Source organism: Bombus vosnesenskii, unplaced genomic scaffold (assembly GCF_011952255.1).
Source record: "Bombus vosnesenskii isolate JDL3184/JDL3185 unplaced genomic scaffold, Bvos_JDL3184-5_v1.1 scf7180000013448, whole genome shotgun sequence".
NCBI classification, from domain to species: Eukaryota; Metazoa; Arthropoda; class Insecta; order Hymenoptera; family Apidae; genus Bombus; species Bombus vosnesenskii.
Window position 1 is genome coordinate 321,248 of NW_022883058.1, and position 24,492 is coordinate 345,739.

The 24,492-nt window shown below is 49.2% G+C and overlaps 1 protein-coding gene across 5 annotated transcripts in view; it reads left to right on the forward strand.

Annotated features, from left to right (window-relative positions):
• LOC117238319 (homeotic protein spalt-major-like) overlaps positions 1–24,492 on the forward strand; it is a 71,167-nt gene that overhangs the window by 43,799 nt on the left and 2,876 nt on the right. For 2 of the 5 annotated variants that reach the window (XM_033503157.1, XM_033503162.1), the window contains exons 2-4: positions 17,482–20,994; positions 21,834–21,967; positions 23,942–24,217. In XM_033503157.1, the coding sequence (XP_033359048.1) occupies positions 17,482–20,994; positions 21,834–21,967; positions 23,942–24,217 (3,923 nt within the window). Of the gene's footprint in view, positions 1–15,214; positions 15,508–16,223; positions 16,639–17,481; positions 20,995–21,833; positions 21,968–23,941; positions 24,218–24,492 lie in introns of those variants that run through there. The other 3 variants (XM_033503159.1, XM_033503161.1, XM_033503160.1) reach the window with 3 other exon arrangements.

The window sequence follows — 24,492 nt, forward strand, 5'->3', positions numbered from 1 at the left end:
AATTGAGCGTAGTTTTCTCGAATCGATTTATCGACAAACTTTGTTCCTCAAAAGCTATTGTACGTATGGAAAAATAACGCGTAATAGGTTTCGGAAGGAGTATCGTAAAGAGCGTTGAAAAATCGTCAATGTTACTAAACAAAGAAGCAAGCAGAGTGCAAAAGAACATCGTAACATGTTGCGGAATTTACTTGCGACGAAATTACGAGTAATGTAAAGCGAGACGCGCGCAGTAACGACACAACGATATAAAGAAACACGAAAATGTTACGTACAAATATATAAATAAATAGAAAATTGATACTTTGAATTTTCTCCCCTGATCGTGTTTCGAATCCATGCATTCGGAATTTCGAGTTTTCCTTCTACTTAAGCAAGAGGTTTCCTTGCTTATTTACATCGGAAATGTGAAGTAATTACCATTTTTACTACGTTAAAGAAACGAGAATTCAACAGTATCTATATGAACCATATTATTATCGTTCTAAAACAGTATTCTTCTATATGACAGGTACTTACATATACAAAATGCAACAATTTGATATAACAGAAAATGATATGAACGAGGTCGCGTTAAGATAAAATGAGTTAAAATGCCGCGGTATATCGTCGATTTGTTAGAGGAATGACTGACAAAAGTATAGCTGGGGAAAGGTAAACATTCCGGGAAATAAAATTAAAACGTTTGAAACACCGTTGTGATAATTTTATTAGAGGGGCAACCATATTTACATTACACCACGTTTCTAGCTGGAACTTGCTAGAGATATCGGTGAACGGCGCAGAGAATATTTCTTCGTTCGTCGATATGCTGCGAAAAAAGGAGGAAGAAAGGGAAGAAAGGGAAGAAAGGAAAGGAACGCTGGTGTAAATGAGAGAAGAGGACGCGTTACTGAAAAACCCGTCGATTAAAGCTGCGTTAAGCGTCGCGGGTCGTTCGTAAGGCGGTGGTAAAATCGTAGCGGAGACACTGGTGAAATAAATGGAAGGAAGAGGGGAAAGGAGGCGGGAAAAAGAGAGACGGCTAACGTTTCTCGAGAGCTCGTCAGCTCGTGAAAGCAGTTCGAACGGGCGACGACGAATCTGTCTCGCTATTGATAGAACACCATAGACAACGGGCGCGGCTGGTTTTTCCTGAAACATGTAAAAGTTCCACGCACCATCGACCGTCCAGAAATAGACGCGCGCCACGACCAAAAACGTGGGATCCACGATTTTATTTACGATCTTGTTACACCCCTGAAACCGAACCAGCCACGCGCCACCCCCGATATCCGTCCCTCTTTTCTTTTTCGTGGCCTCAGCTTCGGAACAGTTTATGGAGCACCGACAGCTCCGCCACGAAAGGGCTCGCATCGACCAATTTGATCCCTCGATGGGACTTTTGCCTTCCAACTGACTTCACCTTGGGTCGATTGACCGAACGGATCCCGTCTTTGTCGCCAGTAGTCTCGTTGCAAGATAGATACCGTTAACGCTGCAATTATCGGCGACCAGAGACCAGAAAATTTGTATCGCAAGAAAAGACGATACTTTACATTGTACGTATAGTTTAGAGCGAAAAAGATTACGTACTTTCCGAGCATGCACCGTTGTAAATCTACCAGATTTACGAGTAAAGACAAACTCTGATTGGAGATTGTTCGAAACGAAGGGCCTCGAACGTTGAAAACTCTGCGATTCTCCGCTAAATCGTAACCTCTCGCACAAATAAATCGTTCGCGATTCAAGGTTAAAGATGCACGTAGTCGCTCGATATAGCAGCCACGAAGAGATACCACGAAGAGATAAGATTAGAAAATCTTAATACAATATCGGTTTCAGAGATCGTAATCCGATAATTGCGAGCAAAGATAATTGTTTTTATCCTTCGTTTGGTAACATAAATAGGAAAAAATCCAAGCAGACGCAGACTCGCAATGGGTCACTGGCGTCAAGCGTGCTTATAAATAACCTCTTCCCCGTAAAAACATTTAAAAATAATCGAGCGTAATCGAAAGCAAAACTGGTGGCTAAGGGGATACCCCGGCTTGGGTGGCAAAAGGAAGTCGCGTGGCTAAATTTTGGGAACAGGGAAAACAGAAACGAGAAGACAGCTGTTAGCTTTCTCACCCTCTTCGCTAGCTTTCGGGGATAAACGCGCGGAAATGACGAGAAATCCTGCGTGGCCTGTCTATTAGACGTGCTTGTTCCCCGACGTGGCGTATCGTGTCGATTCTCTAACTGGAAGAACACGAGAAATAGAAATTTGGAGCGAAGCAAATCCTCCTTGACATCTGATACGAGTACAGGCGTATAACGGGAAAAGGTTATATGTATATTAATATTATATATATTACAGCTATAGGAAGTTCGGTAGAATTTTGTGGAACAGAGTACGTGAGAAATTTCACTTTCAAAGTTCTTCTTCGAATCTTTAAATATCTTTGAAAGGGAAATGCAATTTTAAGTACGCGCTGTGCAAATTTATACGAACATGTTTTTTTTATGAAAGCGCTATCTACACGTTGCGACAATGGCGTCAGATCGCGAACATCTCGTCAGAGCACACATGTCCATAAGAGTGGACGCATTAACGAATCTAATTGAAGCTGCAACAAAACTCGAAGGTTACCAAACGTGTACATTGTTAAAGTTTTATTAAAGCTTTGCGGAACGCATGTCTGCTCCTCGTTCGCAGCGGAAATATTTACAAATGGCAAATGACGATTGTTCAGGCCAAACCTTGAAACACGTTGCGCACGAATAGCACATTGTCACAAACGGAAATCTCCTAACCGTTGACAAATTTTCATCCATCTACATATATCTTCGCTGTGTCGAAGGCAAGGCAACTCGGTCGTCGCGACGCTCTTGCAAAATTTTCATTCTCCCACCGTTTCGACGAGATCGACGTAAGCGCGGAGAATGCTGGAAATTTGTCGTAACATGTCACGATACTTTATCGATCTAACGTAAATATTATTAGATGGCGGATCTTTTTGGATCCACGGGAAGTATATAGTTGCTTAGTTCGCATTTTTTTAATGTCGCTTCTAAAGATTAAAATTAAGACAAAGGAATTTTCGTACGAACTCGTCTCGACGATAGAAAAATATAAAAATAGATGTAAATAAAAAGGCGATTCTGTTGTAATTGATATACTGCGGCGTATGTGGTTGGAGGACGCAGGATCGGTAGGACGCAGCCGCGAGTTCGTCACAATGCAATGGTTCGATCCAGAGGTGCAGCTTGCGTGGGCGTTGATTAGCTCCGCAAAAGGGGCAGAGTCGTTTCTCTCGGCCGATTATAAAATATTCCGCAGGTAGAGACCAGCAGCTAGTCGGGAATAATGGAGGATAATGGTGAAAGGACCGGAGGACTTTATCAATGGGAATTGGCGTGGTTCTAATGGGCACGAGCCTGGACAATGGTCCGCCAGGGCGGATGGTCAACGTTTGCCTCGTGTCGCCCCCACTTTTTGTTTCTCTCATCCTGTCGATGGTCAGCTGCGAACACCCCCGCAGCTGTTCCGTTTGTTCGACGATTTTCGGAGCCCGACCGGCTTCTGCTTTTCCTTTGCGTTAGCTGTTTCTCGCGACAATTATTGCTCTCGAACCATTAGGCAGGGCCAGTACGGCCCGCGCCCGGGGTTAAGAAGATTCTGTCCCGTGAAACGATTATATCGAAGCGTCACGTGGTTGGAAAGCATCGTTGGAGTGGGAAAGTAGAACGTTTTTCGGAAACGAGCGAAAGCATCGAGCGAACATAGAATCGGAACGTGCAAACAAACGCGCGATATATACGCCATAATAGTCGAACGAGATTTCGGCCGACCGAGTGGAAACTTATTATTCAAAGACAAGGATAAGGACTAACGAGATCTATTTTTCGATTAATTACTTTCCAAACGAAGCACGTAACGACGTATCGACCAAGGCGATGTTCGAAATTTCCTACTCGTTCAACGAAATTGTTCGAGTTAACGATATTCAATATACGTAGAAGCGACGGTAAATTGTACGTATTTCCTCTTTAGACAGCAACCGTGGGATCAAAAGTTCAACGCCAACGACTCAATCGAATATTTCAAGCATCGCGATTCTCTCGTGTCCAACAGCTTTTCAAGCGTAGTCAGTCCGTGCAGTCGGAGAATTAATCACACCCTGGAGGAAGGGTTGGTCATCAAGGGGCACGGACACGGGCACGGGCGAGTTGTACGGAGACAGATAGCCCGGGAATTTCTCTTAGACCGCATCAACCGTTTGCATAATAAACTGACTCGAATATCAGCTGGTTCTTAGTTATTTTTTAGAATCTTCCTTTTGTTTCGCGTGCTAGAAAATGCGATTCGCCTATATATTTGCTTGCACTGGTGTAGCGTGTATAATACACAGTGTAAGAAGAAAAAGAAGAAAAAGAGAGAAAGCGAAAAGAAATACGTGCAGTAACGGGGAATAGATACAAGAGCGATAAATGAACGTTAGAATTTCAGTCAACTTCCAGCTTCGTTTTAACGACGTATAAAGCTAGACTATTAAATTAACACCTCGGCTCGGTTTAATTAGATACGATTGCGTTTGAGTATAATTTGAAAGCATACAAGCACAGCGTAAAATTTATAATGCTAGAGACGCGATATTTTACTCTATTTTTGCCTGTAACGACCAAGCTTAATGTCGTTCATTGAAATAAACAAGATTATACAGCAATCCAGCTGTGGAGTAACAGCAACGCTGTTCGAAAGATGAAATATTTCGGCAATTAAGAACGAGAGGTGAACAACTCTGAGGGAAATAATGGTCGAATCATTAACCGTCATTTTAGCCTGCGGAAACGGCTTAATTGCCGTTCTTCGACCATCGTAAAAGATTGCCAGAGCTCTGAACGCAACTTGTATACTCTTCCATCTGATTCGAGAATAAGCGATCGTCAACTTTTCCAACGCGTTCTTCGACGATGAAAAAATACCCGTTACCCGTTCGTAGACGAATTATTGGCGAATTTAGCAGTTTCGAGCGCGTTTCGTGTTGCCAAATCTTAATGCGAACGATTTTCATCGAACAGTTATCTGTCATAGCGTTAATAGCGTGCGAACTTGTCCGATCCAAATTTAACTTGCTCGTTGAGCTTTATACACGTGTAGCATTTGCATAGGTACGCAGCATCGAGCGAACATCGGTATATCACCTTCTTTAACGAGCTTTTCGTTTCATGCGCTAATCCGTGGTACGTAAAATCGTGTATCTATATTCTGACAGGTACGCGCAAATCTAACGTTTCGAGTTTTCTCGATGTACGCTATATCGGCCGATAAATTATTTATTATAAAACAATTTCTGCAAAATTGTAACAAGACTTTGGAAAAACCTGTAACAAAGGAAGGTGATTTATCGACTGAAAGGGAAACGCTTCTCGTACGACGATCGTAAAAATAGCACTCTGCTCGTTTGCTTGCAACGCTTTTCTCTCAACGTGGGTGGGACATTTTAGAATCACCATGTACGTATATCGTAGCACGTGAAGTAATGGCTTTCCGTCCCTATAGCAGTACCTACTTACACCGATAACAGTAAATCCGTTAGCGCAGCTGGTTCCGAGACATATATCCTTTCTTAATTTTCCTAGACCGAATTATCGGCCAACGATCCACCGTGTTACGATTGTTTAAGACGACACGATCGAACAATTCCCGCGAATCGAGATCACTTCGCGAGCAGCTGGCTACGAATCATCGAGACAGCCGATCTCGATGACGTTCGAGAATTTCGTTCACGCGCGTAATTCAGTTTTCAAAGGGCGAGTTAGAGCCATTGGGCAATTATCGCGAACCGGCTAAACGAGCGGCATTAATCGTCCCTCATTGGACATTGCCAATCGAGCGGGTAAAACTTGGCCTGGTCGAAGCGTAAATCTTACTAATGGCGCGGTTGCACGCGCCTCTATGAAACGTCTTCGGGAAACCTGCCGTTAATTCGTTCTTTATTTATCAAACTACCGACTTGGATATTTACTTAGAAAGAATCGTAAAGATCGTAATTTGGAGAAGCGTAGTTTTTCCTTCCTATAACGTATAGACGATTGATAATAACAGTCAACTTCGTTTGGTGTTACGACGTCAATTTATCTTAACTTTTAACTAACTGTAGCCGAGCTCGTGGACGAACGTGGTGTTTTCACAGTGGAAATGGATTCAAAGATACCGAGTTACCTGAATCGAACGAATCTAAAAACTGTTATTTGAAACAGGAAACAAGCGTTAATTACGCATTACGCGCTAAACTCGTAACGCGTATTTAACGACAGAACAGTCGCCTTACTCCTACTATACTTGTGTGTTTTAAGCTTTATGTATCTGCTAACGTAGTAACTTTTATTATCAATTATGGATTATAATTGTCAAATCTAGCGAAAGATAACAGACGTAAAGCTAAAGCCAACGCGGTGGTTTGTTTGGGGTTAGGTCGATAACATGATCGAAAACGGTGGAAACCCGCGAGATGTGCCAGAACAGGATTCGTATAATTAGCATAGATATTTATTCGCAGCAAGGTAAACATTTCGCAATGCCGTATGTATCGGAGAAAGAAGATGGTTAATCGGTGATGACTGGTTAACGTAGCAAGAGAATTGGCGAAAATACTAGCGAAATAGCGGAGATAATGATCTGAAACACGCGCGTACAGTTGCAAATTTTTCGTTGGAGTTCATAAGCGACAGCCTAAACCACGCGTAAATCGGCACGATTATCTCTATTCGCGTGTTTATCGTCAGTGACCGGTAGATGATTATTGCTTAAAAAAAAAAGTATCGAAAAACGAAGGAAAGAAAACGCACGTTACACTGTTTTCACTCTCGCACGGAAACGCAACAGAATATAGCTGTATTCGGTGTATACGTATACCTACCTACATGAGCTGCTCATTGAACATCCAATTAATACTATCCGAACGATTCTCGAAATGTCGAATAACCTGCCGATCCGCTCGTTCGAACAAGTGGCCTGATTTTTCAACGAAAGCGTTTAGACCGGTTTTCCAAGAGGACAGCGCAGCGGCTGCTCCGTTTTCTCGCCTCTCGCGTCGTTTGGCAGAACGGTCGGTGGACAGACGGAGGGGACACTTAATTGCCATGTATCGTTGTAAAATCGTTTAGCGAAGCCGGAGGAGTCGTAGTCAAAGCCGGGTCTGAGGCTGTAAGAATTAAGCGCGAGGCCGTAAGGATTATTCGCATGGATACGCGACTCTCGCAATCTTATCGACAGTTTATTTACCTATATTATTCAATAGCGCGATAGCAGGCATCCGCGAACAATCGCGTACGATGTACAGAAATGAAATCGAATTTTTCCAAACGATACGTTTGATAAAAATTTTGGAATTGCTGCGGATCTCGATCAAACGCTCGATTCGTTCCTTGAAACGTAAGACGTACGAGCATCTTTCTTTCGTCAAACAGATACGTCGAGTACATACAGACCTGGTAAATACCGGCCGATGGAAAAAGGAAATACGACATAATAATACGCGATGGCCGAGATCTGCTGGTAACTTTGACCGGTTTGTTACAGCTAGAGATACGAGTGCATTAGTGACGGCAGATTGACCCGTTGGTCGAACGCCGCCGTTTAAATTGCATCGCATCCAGAACAATGTTCACGTGCATTGCCACGCAATGATCCACTCGGGCGCGTTCTCGTCCATTCGCTTGGACCTGCCGCGCCGACTCCTTCCGCAGAGGTACTACCATCGGTCTCCAGATTAGGTTAACGAAATGGTTCGGTTATAGGTTTGTAAGCCGCGTGACCGATCGGTACGTCGCAAATCTTCTTAACTCTCTGTTCGGCATCTCTGTTGGACGTTTAAAGCGCTGTCACGACTTGGTCCTTCGAGAACCCTCTCGTCTCTTCCATTTCATTTCTCTCGCGAATTCTTTGTTAATTAGCGATTTTCAATTGCAATTTCACGCGGATTCGCGTGCTCCGATCGATCGTCGGACGAAACGTCCGTGTCGTGAAACGGCTCGTTTCGTTCCAATAAACGAAAATTCCAACAACGACAATTCGATCTCTTCACGATGTCTCTTGCTAATGAATGGAAAACCGTCGTCAGTTTCGCGATATCTCCGAAACGTGTACAGAGATACGTTATCGAGTACTTGTTGGGAATCAAGGTTACGATCGTACTGGAAGAAAATCGTCTTTAAGAAGTAGCGATGACGTTGCAGGTGTCCAGAAAAGATTGACCGTCTCTGTTGTTGCAATTTGACCGAGCCCCTGAGACCATTTAAATAATAATCTGTCGTAAAAGGGTCCGGTCTTGATCCTAACGCGAACACGCACGCCACCGATTTAACACGCACGCCCCCTTTCTCCGTGCTCCCTCGCGTGCCACGCCTTTCGCTCGTTATTGCCACGACGATTATTACGATTACTACGACTTCGTTTGCGGTTGCCGTCGGCAAAGGCTTCCAAGTCAAATACGATGACAGCGCGAGGTACTTTGTTAGACCGGTGCCGGTAAGAAATGTCGCTGCCCCCGAAAGTCTCGGACCACCAGGCGGATATCGTTTTAAATTTCCCTCCCTGCTTAATCTTTGTAGGTGCAAAATGTAAACACGGAATGCACGTTACATAGAGATTCGATAAACGCGAAATAAGTATCTAGCTTGTAGTTTTTTAAGCGTGCGTAAAAATTCGCGGTGAACCATCGGGACATTCGCGTAACTTTGGCAAACGTAGACGTCGTTCGATATAAACGTTCGATATAAATTGGAAGAAAATTGTAAAATTCGAGCGCCGTCGAACTCTGTCCGAGGAAGGTCCGAGGAACGGGTTAGCGAAAACAAGGCTTTGGTAGAAATTTCCGATCATAGGCAGGGAATATACAGCGATGGATGCGTAAGTAGCGAAAATACTGTTTCAAACGAAACCACGTCGATGTCGTGGCATATGGGAACAGTGGAGGAACAAGTTCCGTAGGAGTCAAAGGGGACGAAGATACCGCGATGTTGCTTCGTTGCTTCGAAGAAACAAGCTGGATGGATCAAAGTGTCGTGAAACGTTGCCAGACGTAGGTAATAGATGCAGAAATTAACGATCGCCTAGAGAGTCCGGGGGAGCACGTCCGAGGGTACCGAAAATCGGAGAAACACGGAAAGCATCGATCGCTCGATCGTAAACGAGTGTTGGTTGGCTCTCGAGGTACACGGGTGGTACACGCCAGTCTCTTGGAGGCGGTGTAAGCGCACGACGAGCAAAGTACCGTTGGTCAGGATTAGATCGAAATTGATTCCTCGTCCGGGCAGATAAACGCGTTAACCGCGAGTCTGTACGGTGTGTACGGCGATATCGATGGATTTTTCACGCGGTCCACGGGCTCGCGCGGATCCGCATGCACACGGACCGGGCGATCGCAGTTCGACAGGGAAGGAGAGAGTTGCGATCGCTCGGGCAACACAAAGGGTGTACGCGCCCCGGAGGGCCGCCGAAAGGCGAACCGCCGAGAAACTCGACCGGCCGCGATTACAAATAACGATAAATTCCCCGGTCCGAGCAGCGGTAACATTAAAACCCTCTCACACTCGGTGTTGCGGCCGTGAATTGGTGTAGCTGGCTGTCCCACGGGGAAGTTGGCGCGAGGAACGATCGTGATTTCGCCCGAACGAGATAAGGGTTTCGCGTATGACATGCCCGGACCTGGACTCGTCCCCCCTCCTGCTCGAAGACCCGACCAACTTCTACTTCTAGATTGGAATCCATAGCAGCGACTTGTAGCGTTCTGAGCTCCGGTCCGCGAGCATCGATCGGCCTTCTTTATTCATTTGCAAACGAATAAATAAGCGTACAGACCGAGGCACGGTGTACGCGGCTGGTCGATAAGATAGAGTCCTGTAAATCTGCTGGTTACTTAACAGGTCGCCGAACGATCTTCGTTCTCCCTCTCGACCCCCCTTTTTCGCGGCCACCTCCACCTCCTTCACCTTCCTCTTTCACCTTCTTGCCCCACCTCCCCCTCCCTCCCTGTTTCGCCAGGTCGTCGCGCTGCGCCGGCTCGCGAGGTTCTTTATTACTTCATGCTGGGCAGACGGTGTTTTTCTTTCCGAGCTGCCTTCGTTCGAAGATAACAAAGCCTCGACACGGTTAACGCGTTACTGATCGCCTAACAAACACGCGGATCGCAATAACTCCAGCTACAGACTGGCGCGATGAAAACGTCGGAGATTCCCGAGACGAGAAGGGACGAGAACGTGTCTAACCGAGAGAACTGGCAATCGGGCTTTTCATACGAGCAGGCAGCCGGAGAACAAGAGCGCGTAGTCCCGCGGAAAGTTTGGCGAGAAGATACGCGTGTACGGTTTATCGCAACTTTGCCCTGGCGGTGGTAGATCGGCTCGTTGGGAAACGAAAAGTTCGTCGAGGATCGTTGTCCTCGATCGGGGATAAACCTATCTTCGTCCGTAATTTCGAACACGTAGCTACGTATTCGTATAAGTGTATACATATATAGGCATGATATTTTTTTTCTAGGCGTTCACCACGCTGCGTTTTTCAACTTGCAAGAATATCGCTCGCTTGACTTTACAGTCAACTCGCAACTTGTCGGCGGTCCCATCTCTTTTAAACGATAAATATTATACAACAGCTAGGAGACGTTGGACCTCCTCCTGGGCTACGTTCGCAAACGGGCAACGTTGCTTTCTGTCGTGCCGTTCTTACGAACCACGTGTCGCATGATTTACGATAATTCAAGAGCTCCGCGAATGGGCTCGATCTTTTGAGGCCAGCGGTCGGCAGATTTCTTCGGATTTCTTTACGGACCGTGCGAAATTCTCTGCCGCCCATCGAACAGCTACCTTGCGGCACTGCTGTACCTTCGTGAAACTTGGAAGCTACTTCGCTACTACGGACCGATCGAGTTTAAAAAGCATAATTTGCCGACTAAGAGATGAAAAATTACCAGCGAAATACATCGTACACGTCACTGAAAAAGTATATACCGATTCGCTTGTCACGTTATTATAGGACTTGGCCTTGCAAACTAACTACACGCTATACGCTGGGTACTTGGAAAAACACGTAGCGATATCGAGCTACCATTGCACGAGCAGAACGATTGCCATTTAACAGTGGAAGGAATCGAAGGAATCGAAGGAATCGAAGGAATCGGCACTCGGTGGTCGCGGTAAAATACCCCTTCTGCCTTGTGGCAACGTATCCCATTGCGAAGATCGAGCCCCCAGCGAAGAAGAAAAACGATCCGGCCGTAACTCATCGAGCCGACAGCAGTCACTCGCGAACAAAGGGAACCCGGTCGCGAAGATCGCGAGCGGGGTGTCGGACGGGGGGCTCGCAGTTGCAAATATGGCAATCGTAATGGAAGGAGACTTCCATCTTGCGCTTTAGTGTCTACCCGGAGATAGATTAACCGTGTGCAACCGCGGCTATGCCTGGCTGCCGCCCCCACCGTCCCCGGCGCGGCCCGCACAAAAGTATAATATGTACTATCGTCTGTCCTTTGCTCGCCGAGGAAAACCTTCCCATACCCCTCCACGTTGTTCCGGTACCCCACTCCCGGGGACGGCGATTGCGACTGCGACGGATCGGCTCGGCTCGGCTCGGCGCGGCGGAGTGGCAGAGTGGCGGAGTGGCGGAGTGGCGGAGTGGGAGGCGGAGGAGGCAAACCGGGCGGTGGTGGTTCATTACACGGCACGAATACCTTGGCCCCGGTGAGAAAGTGTGTATTCACATGCACGCGGTGCAAGCAGCCGCGTATGCAACGAGTAAGAAAGCGTATTAGGTACGCAGGCATGCGATCCCGGGTAAAGGAGGGCGGTCCGAGGAGACAGGTGCGAGCCAATCGCGGCCCGCCACGTGCAATTTCCCTCGGCGTCTCTCTTTCCCCGTTCATTTCTCATTCCTCCTCTATCTCTTCCCTGCCTCCCTCTTGTCTTCCGCCGCCTCCGCCGCCTCTCGTCGTCGCCACGCCGTCACACCGCCGTGCCGTGCCGCGGCGCCGCGCCGAACCGCGCTGCTAACTTATTTAAACGAGACTCGACCCCGTCACTACGAGTACGAATCCCTTTCGTATTCGGCACCGATGCGCCGTGACTCTACGCTCCACAGCCAGAGGAAGGGAGAGGCAGGGAGGGAGAGAAGCGGTGGGAGAGAGAGAGAGAAAGAGAGAGAGAGAGAGAGAGAGAGAGCAACGACTCCCGCAACGATTCTTCGCTCGCTGCTTTTATCGATCGGCCTCCTTTGTCCCGCGACCTTGTACTCCACAGGATGCACCAACCCCTTTGCTTCCTGGAAAAACCGCTTCTTTGCTTTCTTGTCTTCTTGCTGCCTCTATCCTACGTCCGCGTTTCTATATCCGGTCTGGGAATATAGTTACAGCTGGAACCGATCTCCAACCGATCTCGAACCGGTCGCCTTCGATCGCGAACGAATCTCCATCTCTATAGGATCTATGTCGATCGATATCCATCTCGTAGAACGTAAGACGCATCGTTCGACGCATCCGCGAAATTAACCGCAACAAACGGAAAATTAGCCTGTGCAGCAAGCCGTGTAGCAGTGGCCGTAAATTTCAAGGAACCTCGTCGGCGGAGAGATCGAAGATTCCCCCGGACAGGAAGTGTCTTCCAGGCTGCAAGGCGTCAGCTATCCGGTCTGGGCCGTAGTGAAACTGTCGGAGAGGAACCGTCCATCGGTGTGTTCCTCCAGGCAAATTCGTAGTTTGTTCCAAGCGAAATGTTTATACTCTTCGGTTGAAAGGAAGCGGAATAACTACCATCGCTATCGTTGCTGCTGTTCCTATTGCTGCTGTTCCTATTGCTGCTCCTATTGCTGCTCCTACTGCTGCTCCTACTGCTGCTCCTACTGCTGCTCCTGCTGCTGCTCCTGCTGCTGCTCCTGCTGCTGCTCCTGCTACTCCTCCGACGTGAATTATGACTTCCGACCCATTTTCGCATTGTCGCGGAGCCCAGGGGCTCGTTAGCCTCCGCTGGAGCGCGGCTTTTCTCCGGTTTATGATTTACTGCCGAGCGTAAATCATCCGGCCGAGGCTCAAGGTTGTTCGTTCGTTCGACAAAAGTCGCTCGGTCGCTCGCGGCACGGGCCGAGACAGTCGAACAGAAGGTTGCGTAACCACTGGCCGAAGGCCTGCGCGTACTTTTGACCTGCAGAAAGCTGCTCGTCCGAGCAAAGAATCACGTTCGAACCCCTGCTGCAACCACCTGCGCGCTCTCCTCGTTGCCATACGTTCCCCGCGTTCCTTCCGATTTATTCCTGCAATTGTTTTTGTCAATGGCGTTTGATCGAGTTGATTTTCGCTGCTTCGGGAATGATAACGATGCAAGTTGATTTCACCGACAGTTTCGGATTTCTCTGGATATAGAGTGGAAACTGAGGACGTCGTAGTCGCGGGCAATTTTCACCAGACGATCTTTTACTCGAGAAATTGATACAACGCGCAACGTGACAACGTTTCTAAAATTTACAAATTTCTCTAAATTCCTTGCGTATTCTTACGATACGATGTCGCGTGATTTATGTTTGCCGAACAAGCTAGAATTGTCCGATGATCATCGGTGATCGAACGTATTGTATACGATCGGGGTTAATTTCAGGTATTTGGAAAGTGACGAATCGAACGTAGAAGGAAAACTCTGCTCGAGATGGCGAAGCGTAAAGCAAGCTGGTAGATGGTGTTCGAGAGGTCGAAAGCTGTTCACGAAGCCGTACGAAATACCGGTGTTCGCGCCCGATAACGAGTAATCGAATTAAAGCTATTTTACGGCCAGTATAGATAATCCAGTAAGGTTCTATCGAGTCGTTGCGTTCGACGCGGCCAGCTGTTTCTTTGTTCGAAAAGCTACGCTCTAGCCAGTCTGCTTTCGTTCGTCGCCCGTGTGAAGCCTGTTACCAGCCGATTAATTCATAGGAAATTCAGACTGTCGTGTCTGGTCGTCGATCTTCGATTTGTCACGCGTTGTCTCGTGCTCGAATCGTCGACCGTCGTTCGTCGCTGCTTATGAAATTACAGGAAACTAAATACGTTCGTAAAATTGTTTAACGCGTCGAAGAGACAAACGATAAAACGAGCTTTCCGTTTCTCGAACAAAACGGTAAGAAGTCGGTTTCCTTTAAATTCGAGCATCGTTGTTTCTTCGACGCTGTTCAACGCTATCGGCAAACATCGAGATAAATTTATCGGACAGCTTTTTCGAAGAACGTCGTGCTGGTTCGAAGCGAAAGCAGCACGCCGCAGGCCTAATGGTACAGTTATCTTGCCGCCGCTTCGAGGACAATCGAAGATGAAAATAATTCGAATGGATTGGTCGTCGATGAAAACGGAATGTCGATATTTGCGTTGGTCGCGACTAGCAAACTAGAAAGTGCTACGCAGTTTCTGGTAAAAAAAAAAAAAAAAAACAAAACGAGACTGGAATAATTTGTAAAAGGTCGTATCCATTGACGATTCCGAGAATCTCGAGACTAACCGGAAGATAACGAAGCGATGGAGAAACGTCAGAGGTACGAAGAAGGCGTCGATAAGTAGCAATCTGTCTTCCCGTTATTTTAAGCACCTCCGTCTCGGAAGCATTTCTCCGAGCAAAGTATACGTGGCTCCTTTTTCACCGCCAGATTCTCGAATCTTCAGTGCCGTGTTCGGATCGAGAGTCGCCTGTGGAAGAAAAGAGAAGTAAAAGTGGAAGAAGAGAGAAAGGAGAGAGAAAGGAGAGAGAATGAAGAGAGAAAGAAAGAAATGAGAAGGGAAAGAGAAAGAAAAGAAGAAAGGAGAGACGTCTAGACTCTAGACGCATTCCAGAGGACCAAAGGGAGTCTATTCGACGAGCGGCATCGTCTCGCACTCCGCTTCCGCCCCCGCCTCCCGTGCCCGTGGCAGCCGAGCGACCGGGCTCGCGGGGAGCGAAATGAAAAGCGGACGCGTGCAGCGTATGACTCCGGTGGCCGGTTCGCACGCAACGAAGCCGTAGATCCGGAAGTCGGTTCGGCGTAGGTGGAACCGGCGAAGAAGGGGTTCCCTCTGTATGATAATTAATAACCGGGCGCTGAGTGGTTCGGCGAGGCCCCGCCTTTTACCCCCTGATTTATGAACCGCGCCGCCTTCCTTGTCATAACCGTGCGTATGTATAGAGGCTTGCGCGCGGTGGAGGGAGGGCCAGCTAGTGGGGGTGAGCGCGGGAGGACAGGGTGGGGGAAAGGGTGACGCGTGACGTTGCGCGACGCGACGCTACCTACGCCCAGGCCGGCTCTTTACCGAGCGATCAGTCGGTTCTCTCTCGTCCTTGCCGGATGACATCGTTCGACACGCGGACGTCCGGCCGAAACGCAGCGCGACTTTCACGCGCCTCCGCGAGTCGGCGCCACGCACGAACTTCCTGCTCCGCGAACCCGTGCGATCATGCGGCTCATGAGATGGAGCATCACGCGCCGCCTCGAATGCCGCGGCATCAAGCAGGGCAACCGCGGACCCTCCAGACTCTCGTGCGCACGATTTTCCGGTACGCAACCGTTGACCTTGAACGCATCTCCACGCCGCGCCGACGACTTCCCGCAAATTCGCCCCCCCCCCTCTGTCTCTACCTCTCTGGCCGCTCTGGCCGCTCTGGCCGCTCTGGCCGCTCTGGCTCCTCCGGCCCCTCTGGCCCCACTGACCTCTCCGGCCTCTTCGGCCTCTCCGGCCCCTCTGGTCCCTCTGCCCCCTCCCCGTTTCCACTCCCCACTCTCCTCTCCATCTTCCTCCCTTTCCCTCTCCCTCTCTTTCCCGTCACAGAGAAGATCACGTTCCACGTTTCATTCTACGTTTTCCCCGTTCGAGAAAAGTTCGTCTCGCGTACTACGAGTGATGGAAAGTTGTTCGAGTTGGAGGTTGCATAGTTTTCTAGTGGATGGTTACATCGGGTGGCGAATGAAACGTTGTAACTGGTGCGATTCGAACGGGTCCGACTTGGTCCGCCGGGAATGGTAATCGAGCGATTTCCATTTTTCATTGGCCCCGGTGCGCGTATTAAAAGTTTCCAGCGGTGTGGGGTTCGCGCGCCGCGCTCCGGAATACTAATCGCCGCGCCGTCGTTTCTTATCATCGACGCGAACGCGCACGATCCTCTCTCTCCACCGAGTTTCTCGTCGCCGGGCCCCTCTGCCGCTGTTTTCCTCTCGTTCGTGCCCGTATCCAGCGATTCGTTACATTTTTCGTGTGCCCGTTTTCAAGAACGGAAAATCGTGCGCGCCGATCGTACGAACGCCATCTTCTATCCGGTGTCGGTAAGCCTGGGTGGTAAATAAAATCGGAACGAATCCGATTAATCATTCTGCCTCGGTTTCACCGCGACACCGTACATTTTAAATATGACGCGCCGACTTGCCAAGCGTTCGGCCCGTTCCAGCCTTGGCGAGCGTTCGCATTAGTCGTGAAACGAAACCTTATGAGCTTTCATCTTCGACCGTTAAACTGGTTCCAGCTGGTGACGTTCGTTACTTTCCTATTCTCCCTTCTTATCGAATTGAAACGTACAAATTCTCGGTATCGCGAAATCCTCGGATCGATCGAACGTCTCGAATCGGACTCGATACGACGAACGTTTACCTTCTCACGTTTCTATGTTGCAAGCTGCAAGCTCGACCGACCTAAAGTACGTAAAACGCTTGTAAAATATTCAAACTATCGCTGTAGGCTATCTAGAAAATTCCGTTTCTTTTTTTCTTTTTCTTTTTCTTTTTCTTGCTTTATTAAACTCAATTTTTCTCTATCGTTCCTAGCAAAATGGCGTTGTCAATCGATATTTGTAATCGATTCAGCCCGATCGATCGATAAACTATTCGTCATACTCGTCACGTACGAACGATAAAACGTTTTGCTCGGTCCAACACCTTCTTACCAATCCGTTCCAGTTGTCGAGCGTGAAAATCCAGGTCTTGGACGTTCGCGTCTTTAACGTTCTCGTACGTTGTGAAAATCGTACGACCAACCAAGTTTCTCCCGCGAGAAGCGTGTACATGTTCGAACCTTCCGGATCGATGATTACACTTGGAATAAGGAAGATGCATCGTGCAGCGCTTCCATACGCGTACCACATACCCCTACTCGTCTTACTTAATACGTATGTAAAGTTGGTTCGTCGAATGCTCCTTGCTGCATCGGTAACGCGCTGAACTGTCTATTTGAAATTCACACGACACGCGGTATCTCGAACGACCGATGCTTTGTATATATATATATATATATATCTTTTTTTTTTCGTCATTAGTGCGATACGCACAAACGATTTGAACGTTGAATACAGATGATACTTTGGCACGGTTTCTTCGCGCTGATGTCGTCCTCGCTACACGGAAAGTAGCTCGATCTGGCTTCTACGTCTCTTGCTCGTCGTCGTACATAGGGAAAGATACGATATAGAATATTCGTAGGATATTTAACGTTGGGAAGAAACTAATCGCTGAAAGCTAATCGCGGTGTCGCGTGTGTATTGCAGGTGAAGACAATGAGTTTACGTCGGATGGCGAGGAGAGTGGCGGTGGAGGAGTCGGCGGAGACGAAGCGGTGGACCTCACGGCATCCAGGTGCCATCAGGGCGAGGAGGACGACAAGGATCAGGAAGACGCTTTGGAGGAGGATGAAGAGGAAGGCGTGGACGAGCAGGACGAGCAAGAGGACGACGAGGAAGGATCGCGCAAGCAGATGCATCACAGGCAGGATGCGGAGAACAACAACAATTTCGTAGAAGGTGGCGCCGCTGGCAGCCTGTTCCCGCCCGCTGGAACTAGTCACGTCACCCTGGAAGCTCTGCAGAACACGAAAGTGGCGGTGGCTCAGTTCGCGGCGACGGCGTTGGCCGGAGGCGCGGACAGCGAGGCCGCTCTGCAGGACTTGGCGTTGCTTCAAAGCACCCTGTACACCTTGCAACATCAGCAAGTGTTTCAACTGCAGCTGATCAGTCAACTGCAGCAGCAACTGTCCATCACGCACAATCAGTCGGTGCAGCAGCAAGGACCGGGTGAGCCGTCGGATAGCAAGGAGATATCCCCGTCGCCGATCATCCAGCCTAAACCTCTGTCGAGCCTAACGTCGCCTCCGTCGTCGCGTCCACCGAGCCATCGGCAAACCTCGCCGGCTCCCGTGACGCCGAACCTGGCTCAGGAAAGACCGACGCCGACCAGCAGCGCGTCCCCGTTGAATATCCCGTTGGCCTCGTCGAACGCGACCGGCACGACCTCGACTACCAGTACCAGTAGCCAGATGCCGATGTCTCATCAGATACCGCCTCTCTGTTCGATCAGTTCTTCCCTAGCTTCGTCCATCATAACCAACACCGATCCGCCACCGTTGCACGAGCCAAACACCCTGGAGATGCTGCAGAAGAGAGCGCAGGAGGTGCTGGACAACGCGAGCCAGGGACTTCTGGCGAATAACCTGGCCGACGAGCTGGCGTTCAGGGGTGGAAAAGGCTCCCGTCTCTCCCCGTACGATTCAAAGTCCGGTAGCGGTCGCGGCGAGCCATTCTTCAAGCACCGATGCCGGTATTGCGGCAAGGTGTTCGGCAGCGACTCGGCGCTTCAGATCCACATACGATCGCACACAGGTGAGCGACCCTTTAAATGCAACGTCTGCGGCAGCCGCTTCACCACGAAAGGGAACCTGAAGGTCCACTTCCAGAGGCATACGGCCAAGTTTCCACATGTTAAGATGAACCCGAATCCCGTTCCGGAACACCTGGACAAGTACCACCCACCCTTGCTACAACAAATCGCCTCCGGTCAGAGACCGATGCCGTCACCGCCGCCGCCACCACCTTCTCACCATCCCTCTTTTCACCCGGCGGCAGCGCACGGTTTCTTACCTCCTCAGCCGCCCTTGCCGCTCAGTTTAGCCCTTCCCGGTATGCCACCCTTGTACAGATCGCCGGTTGTCGCTCATCGGGACGATCAGGACGTGCCGGAGAACCTGAGCAAGCCCGTTACCACTGCCCCGACCACCTCGCCACATTCCCCCGCGGTTGTGTCCAATTCTCGTCATTCCTTTCACGACAATCACCATCACCACCATCACCACCACAACCAACAACAACAACAACAACAACAACAACAACAACATCATCATCAAAAGCAGCAGCTCGAGCAGAGGGACGAGATGAAGTTGGAGCAGCGATCGCCTATGCAGGAACAATACCAGCGACAGCAACGATCTATGAGCCAGGAACCGACCGAGAGGATAACGCCGAAGAAAGAGCCGGAGGAGGCCGAGGAGCCCACGGAGGAGGAGAGCGAGGATTTCGAGGAGACGACAAGACGGTATTTAAATTCACCCCAATCCTCCGTCAATCCACCCTCTCAACCGCAGACTTACGAAGACTGTAGCATGGACAGTAAGATGAGCGGTCGACTGGAGGGAGACGGCGACATGGAAGTCGACGAGGAGATCGAGGAGCAGCCGGAGAATTTGTCCGGTCGTGGAACCATCAATCGTTTGCCGCAACACGTTGTCGCGTACCCCGGCGCCTCCCCTGCGAGTAGTAGCGCGAGCAGTGGAAGCCTTCAAACATCGTTCGCGGGAATTCTGTTCCCAGGGCCACCGGCGCACCATCAAATACCCCATCACGCCGCACCACCAGCCGTAAACGCGTCCGCCGCCGTCTCTACCAACGAGATGATCGATCCGGCCAAGGATCCGGCTATCTATTCCAGTCTGTTGCCACGGCCGGGCAGCAACGACAACTCCTGGGAAAGTTTGATCGAGATAACCAAGACCTCGGAAACGTCCAAGTTGCAGCAGTTGGTCGACAACATCGAGCACAAGCTGTCCGATCCTAACCAGTGCGTTATCTGCCACCGTGTGCTGTCCTGCAAGAGCGCACTGCAGATGCATTACAGGACTCACACGGGCGAGCGTCCGTTCAAGTGCAAGATCTGCGGCCGGGCGTTTACCACCAAGGGTAACTTAAAGACTCACATGGGCGTACACAGGGCGAAACCGCCGCTCAGAATGTTGCATCAGTGTCCCGTTTGTCACAAGAAATTTACCAACGCGTTGGTGCTTCAGCAGCACATACGATTGCACACCGGCGAGCCGACGGAGCTCAGTCCGGAGCAAATTCAAGCCGGCGAGGTGAACGAGTTCCCGCCGGGTTATCCGCACCATCCGTTGGCGTCGTTTCTTCCTCAAGGCTTTCCACCGATTCACCCCGCTGGACCTGGATTCCCGTTGAGCTTTCCTCCAACTCGCCAACAGTTGGAGAGACAGAGTCAAGAAAACGACATCGACGCGAAGGACGAGCCTCAACAGCCGCACCTTCAGCAACAACAGCATCAGCAACAGCAGCAGCAACAGCAACAGCAACAACAGCAGCAGCAGCAACAGCATCAGGCAAGGTACGCGGAGGAGCACAGCGAGGAAGCGGACGACCAGGAGGACGAGGAGGACGATCGCAGAGAGGAGGACGAGAGATGCAATCGCGACGCGAGTCGCGGCGACCTAGAGGACGAACAGGATCGCGAAAGCGAAGAGAACGATCACAAGGACGTGTCTTTGCCCAGCTTCTCGACCTCGCTGGCCGCTCTCGAGAATCAGGTGCGAACGATCACGACGACAGCCGCGTCGACGATAGGAAACGCCGCCAGGTCGCCGCCGTTTCACCGTTACAACGGCAGCGAGAAGAGCAACAGTCCGCCGAATCCTGGCGCGCCGTTAGATTTGACGCCTCGGGCATCGTCCACTCCGGCCTCGGTAGCGTCAGTGCCAACGCCACCTCCGCAAACCACCACCCACCATCCGCATCCGTTCGGCATGTTCGCAGGCCTGCTGCAAGCGGTCTCATCGTCGCCGTCTACCAGCAGCATCGGTTCGTCGAGCATAAACAGCGTCAGCTCGATAAACACCGTGACTCCTGGAAGCGGTGCCGCCGGGCCCTTGGCTTCCCTGACCACGTCAGCCGTGTTGGCTGCTACGTCCACCTACAACCCGCTCGGCCTGGCTGTCGGAGGGCCAGCAGGTAGGCGCTGCTAGCATCAGGGCGAGCTGCAGTTCCTGCTACACCTCCCGATCGATCTGACACGATTCACCGATCCTCACCGCCAGTCTGACTGATTCGTCCACCTTTATCCAAGCTGTATATCGACGTATCCTACTTGTGGTGTAGCCGGACCTAGCACTCCTACCCTCCCGCTTGACACTCTTTTTATTATCTCTTTGAACACCTATGATTTCTCTCTCTCTCTCTCTCTCTTCTGTCTGTCTGTCTGTCTCTCTCTCTCTCTTCTGTCTGTCTGTCTGTCTGTCTCTCTCTCTCTCTCTGACTCTCTCTCTCTCTCTCTTAATTTCAATCATGACATGAAAAAAGAGAAAAAAAGAAGAAAGAAAAGTACGGATAGACTAGATACAGAACTTGCGTGCACAAATATCAGTTGTTGTATTCCTTTTTTGCGTAAGGAAGGATCGAAACTATGGACATTTGATAAGTAAATAAATAAATTTCTTTGCAAAGAACGGATTGTTGCCTGTACGATTCATTTCACTCCTTCCGTCGAAGAAAACCAAGCGAGTCTAACGTTGTTCTCGGAGCAGCTACGGCACGCGGATAACGATCGGCTTCGAGTTCCGGAGGCTCGCGTTCGCTAGCGGTCGTTCTCGGCCGGCGTTCGCTCGCGCTCTCTCCCTTTCTCTCTCTCTCCCCCCCCTCTCTCTCTCTCTCTCTCTCTCTCTCTTTCTGTCTTTCGCGTTCGTGACGGATAGTTTACGAGAGTCGAATCGCGGTTACAAATTGCTTTCACGGACGGTAGAAGCGTGTGAAAGTGTCGGGAAGCAATTGTAAAGAAGTACGATCTGTTACAGTGCGTGGAAACACCACGTGTAATATCTGCTACAAGACATTTGCGTGCAACTCCGCGCTGGAGATTCATTACCGGAGCCACACGAAGGAACGACCTTTCAAATGCAGCATATGCGACAGAGGCTTTTCCACAAAGGTAACGTAACTCTCTTACGTTCGATGGGATCGGGACGATGGGATCGGGACGATGGAATTGGACGCGCTCATTCCGAGAATTGTTTGCTGCTCGCCAAACGAGCGTCGAGAGGAATCGTGCAACGAATCGAATCGATCAAATACGATCGCCTCGTTCCTAATAACCTGTAAATCTATTCTTCTCTTCCGGTATTCTTTTCTAATCGTTTTTCTTCGCGTTTATCGTTGGCATTTAAAGGTTGTGACGGATTTTTTGCCACGTTCCAGCAACCATTTGCACTTACTTGCTAGAAAAAGGCGTAAGACGTTATCGAAATTTCCAGTTTGATTCGCTTTCAACGACTCGAACGCTTCGCAGTACGAGAACAACTTGGAACGCTTAATTCAACGTCTCGTGAAAATCGAAGAATCGTTAGCGAGTTACGCGTAGTAACTCTCTCGCGTTTAAATTCGTATAAAAGTTTTCGTTATTTTAATTACGTGATCGCCCTTTACAAATACACGAATATGGGAAAAAGATCGAATGAAAGGAGGAACGCGAAGAAACATTTCTACGTAGTTGTAAAAGCGTCTCGTGCCATTCCGTTAGACGGAAATTAAGATTTCGGATTTAGAATTGCTCTCTGTCTGCCGATATGTACGAATCGATGTAAAAGTAACGCTATATCATATCGATACTATATATATATATATGTCGGAGATGAAAGAACACCGGAGCCTTTGGAATTTTGGATAATCCCGCAACATTGTAACCTAGAGTCTACTATAGCTGTAATTGAACAATTGTAGTTATTCAATCCGATTGTAATTGTTCGAGAGTCGTGATAATGAGCTTGGGCTCGAGGCGACAGTCAGTCGCCGAACGTAGCCGCGGTCACGGGATGAACGCTTTGTCTAACAAAGGTATGGAGTAATTCTATAGCTCTCCTTAAAAGAAATATTCGTGGCGACACGCGGCAGTAAACATTCCAACGGTTTCTGTTCCGTGGCTCGCCACACGCAGACCCTATTCTTCGAGTAAGATGATTGCCAGATGTCGATACGTCTCCGCAGTACATGTTTGGCTAGCCCGAGGGCCCGTTATAAATCTTAAGGTTTAGTTAACTAAAGTCCTTCAAACAGACAAACAGTCTCTGTCCCAACTACGGGAAGATAGGGGAGACATATTTTTCAACGAGCGGCGTCTCCCACTAGCAACTTTCCCTCGAGGGCGGCTAGCATCTTTTTCTAACCACCGATATGGAGATTGACCAATTAGCAGCAACGCCAATTTCCCTTACTTTCTGAACGAAGGCTTTTCTCGACGAACCCGATGATCTCGTGTCCTTAGATACACCCCGTTATAGTTTTCCTCTGTGGCATCATCGGGACGGGAAAGACATTCTCGCTCGCGATCTCATTGATGAAAGGAGTAACTCTTTACGATCAGTGAATATTACGCGTCCGGCTTAGATTTTGTGAGTACGTTCATCTATCATCCCGTCGACCGCGGATTCGTTATTGAACCTAGGATCATTGTCATTAGTTTCTCGAGTACCTAACTACCGCGGTTACTTGTCCGGTTCTATAATAATCGTATTTGCACTAGTCAATGTCTTCTCTATTGCATAACGACAACGTGTAACCCAAACGAAGATTCGTTTCACGCCCCTAATCCTAATTCTAATGTAAACCCGACATATATATATATGGTCATTAACGCTAGGATCAACGCTACGACTAATACCAAGTTTAGAAAAAATATATGCAAGTCGGTGATCCAGTTGCGCGATTCCTTCGCGGCGAACGCTTACGCTTTGTTGCTTTTAGAGAGGGAAATAGATACTAACGCGATATATCCGAATCAACGTATTAACGGAAACTCGAACGACGAATCGATAATCGTGAAAAAAAAATAGAAAACGACGATCAAATCGCGCCAGTCGGTTCAGGTTTGGCCAGCTCTGTATCTTTGTTTTTTCTACGATACTTTCAGAACGATGGTTCCGGGCAGCAAGCATGCATCTGTGCGTCTCAACCGTTGCCCGCTAACAGTTCGATCACTTCACCCGATCCTCAATTTGGATCAGCGTGCGCCAGTAGTCGAGAAAAAGCGAAACGCAGGCGGCGGCGGCGACCTGAGGATCGGAAGAACCGGGGGCGGAAAGGAGCCGGAGGGGGGCGGGGGCTGACGCCTGTCTATCCTGCCATCCGCCTACCCCCGCTGATGTCGCCCGCCCTCGGACTTCTACCCTCGGCGCACGGCCTCCTGGTAAGAGCCTGCTGCATTTTGACAATGAAACAACAACTATGATAACACCACTATGTATTCTTCGTTCGACCTTACGCCATTCGTTTTCTCTTTCCTCCTTTCTTCTCTCTTCTCTCTTTTCTCTTCTCTCTTCTCTCTTCTTTCTTCTTTCTTCTTTCTTCTTTCTTCTTTCTTCCTTTTTCCTGGCAAGACGAGCGTATGGAACGTCGACTCAATTTTGGCCAGTCGACTAATCGAAAGAGCCTTCGAATTTGTCGTACGATTCGACCGTGATT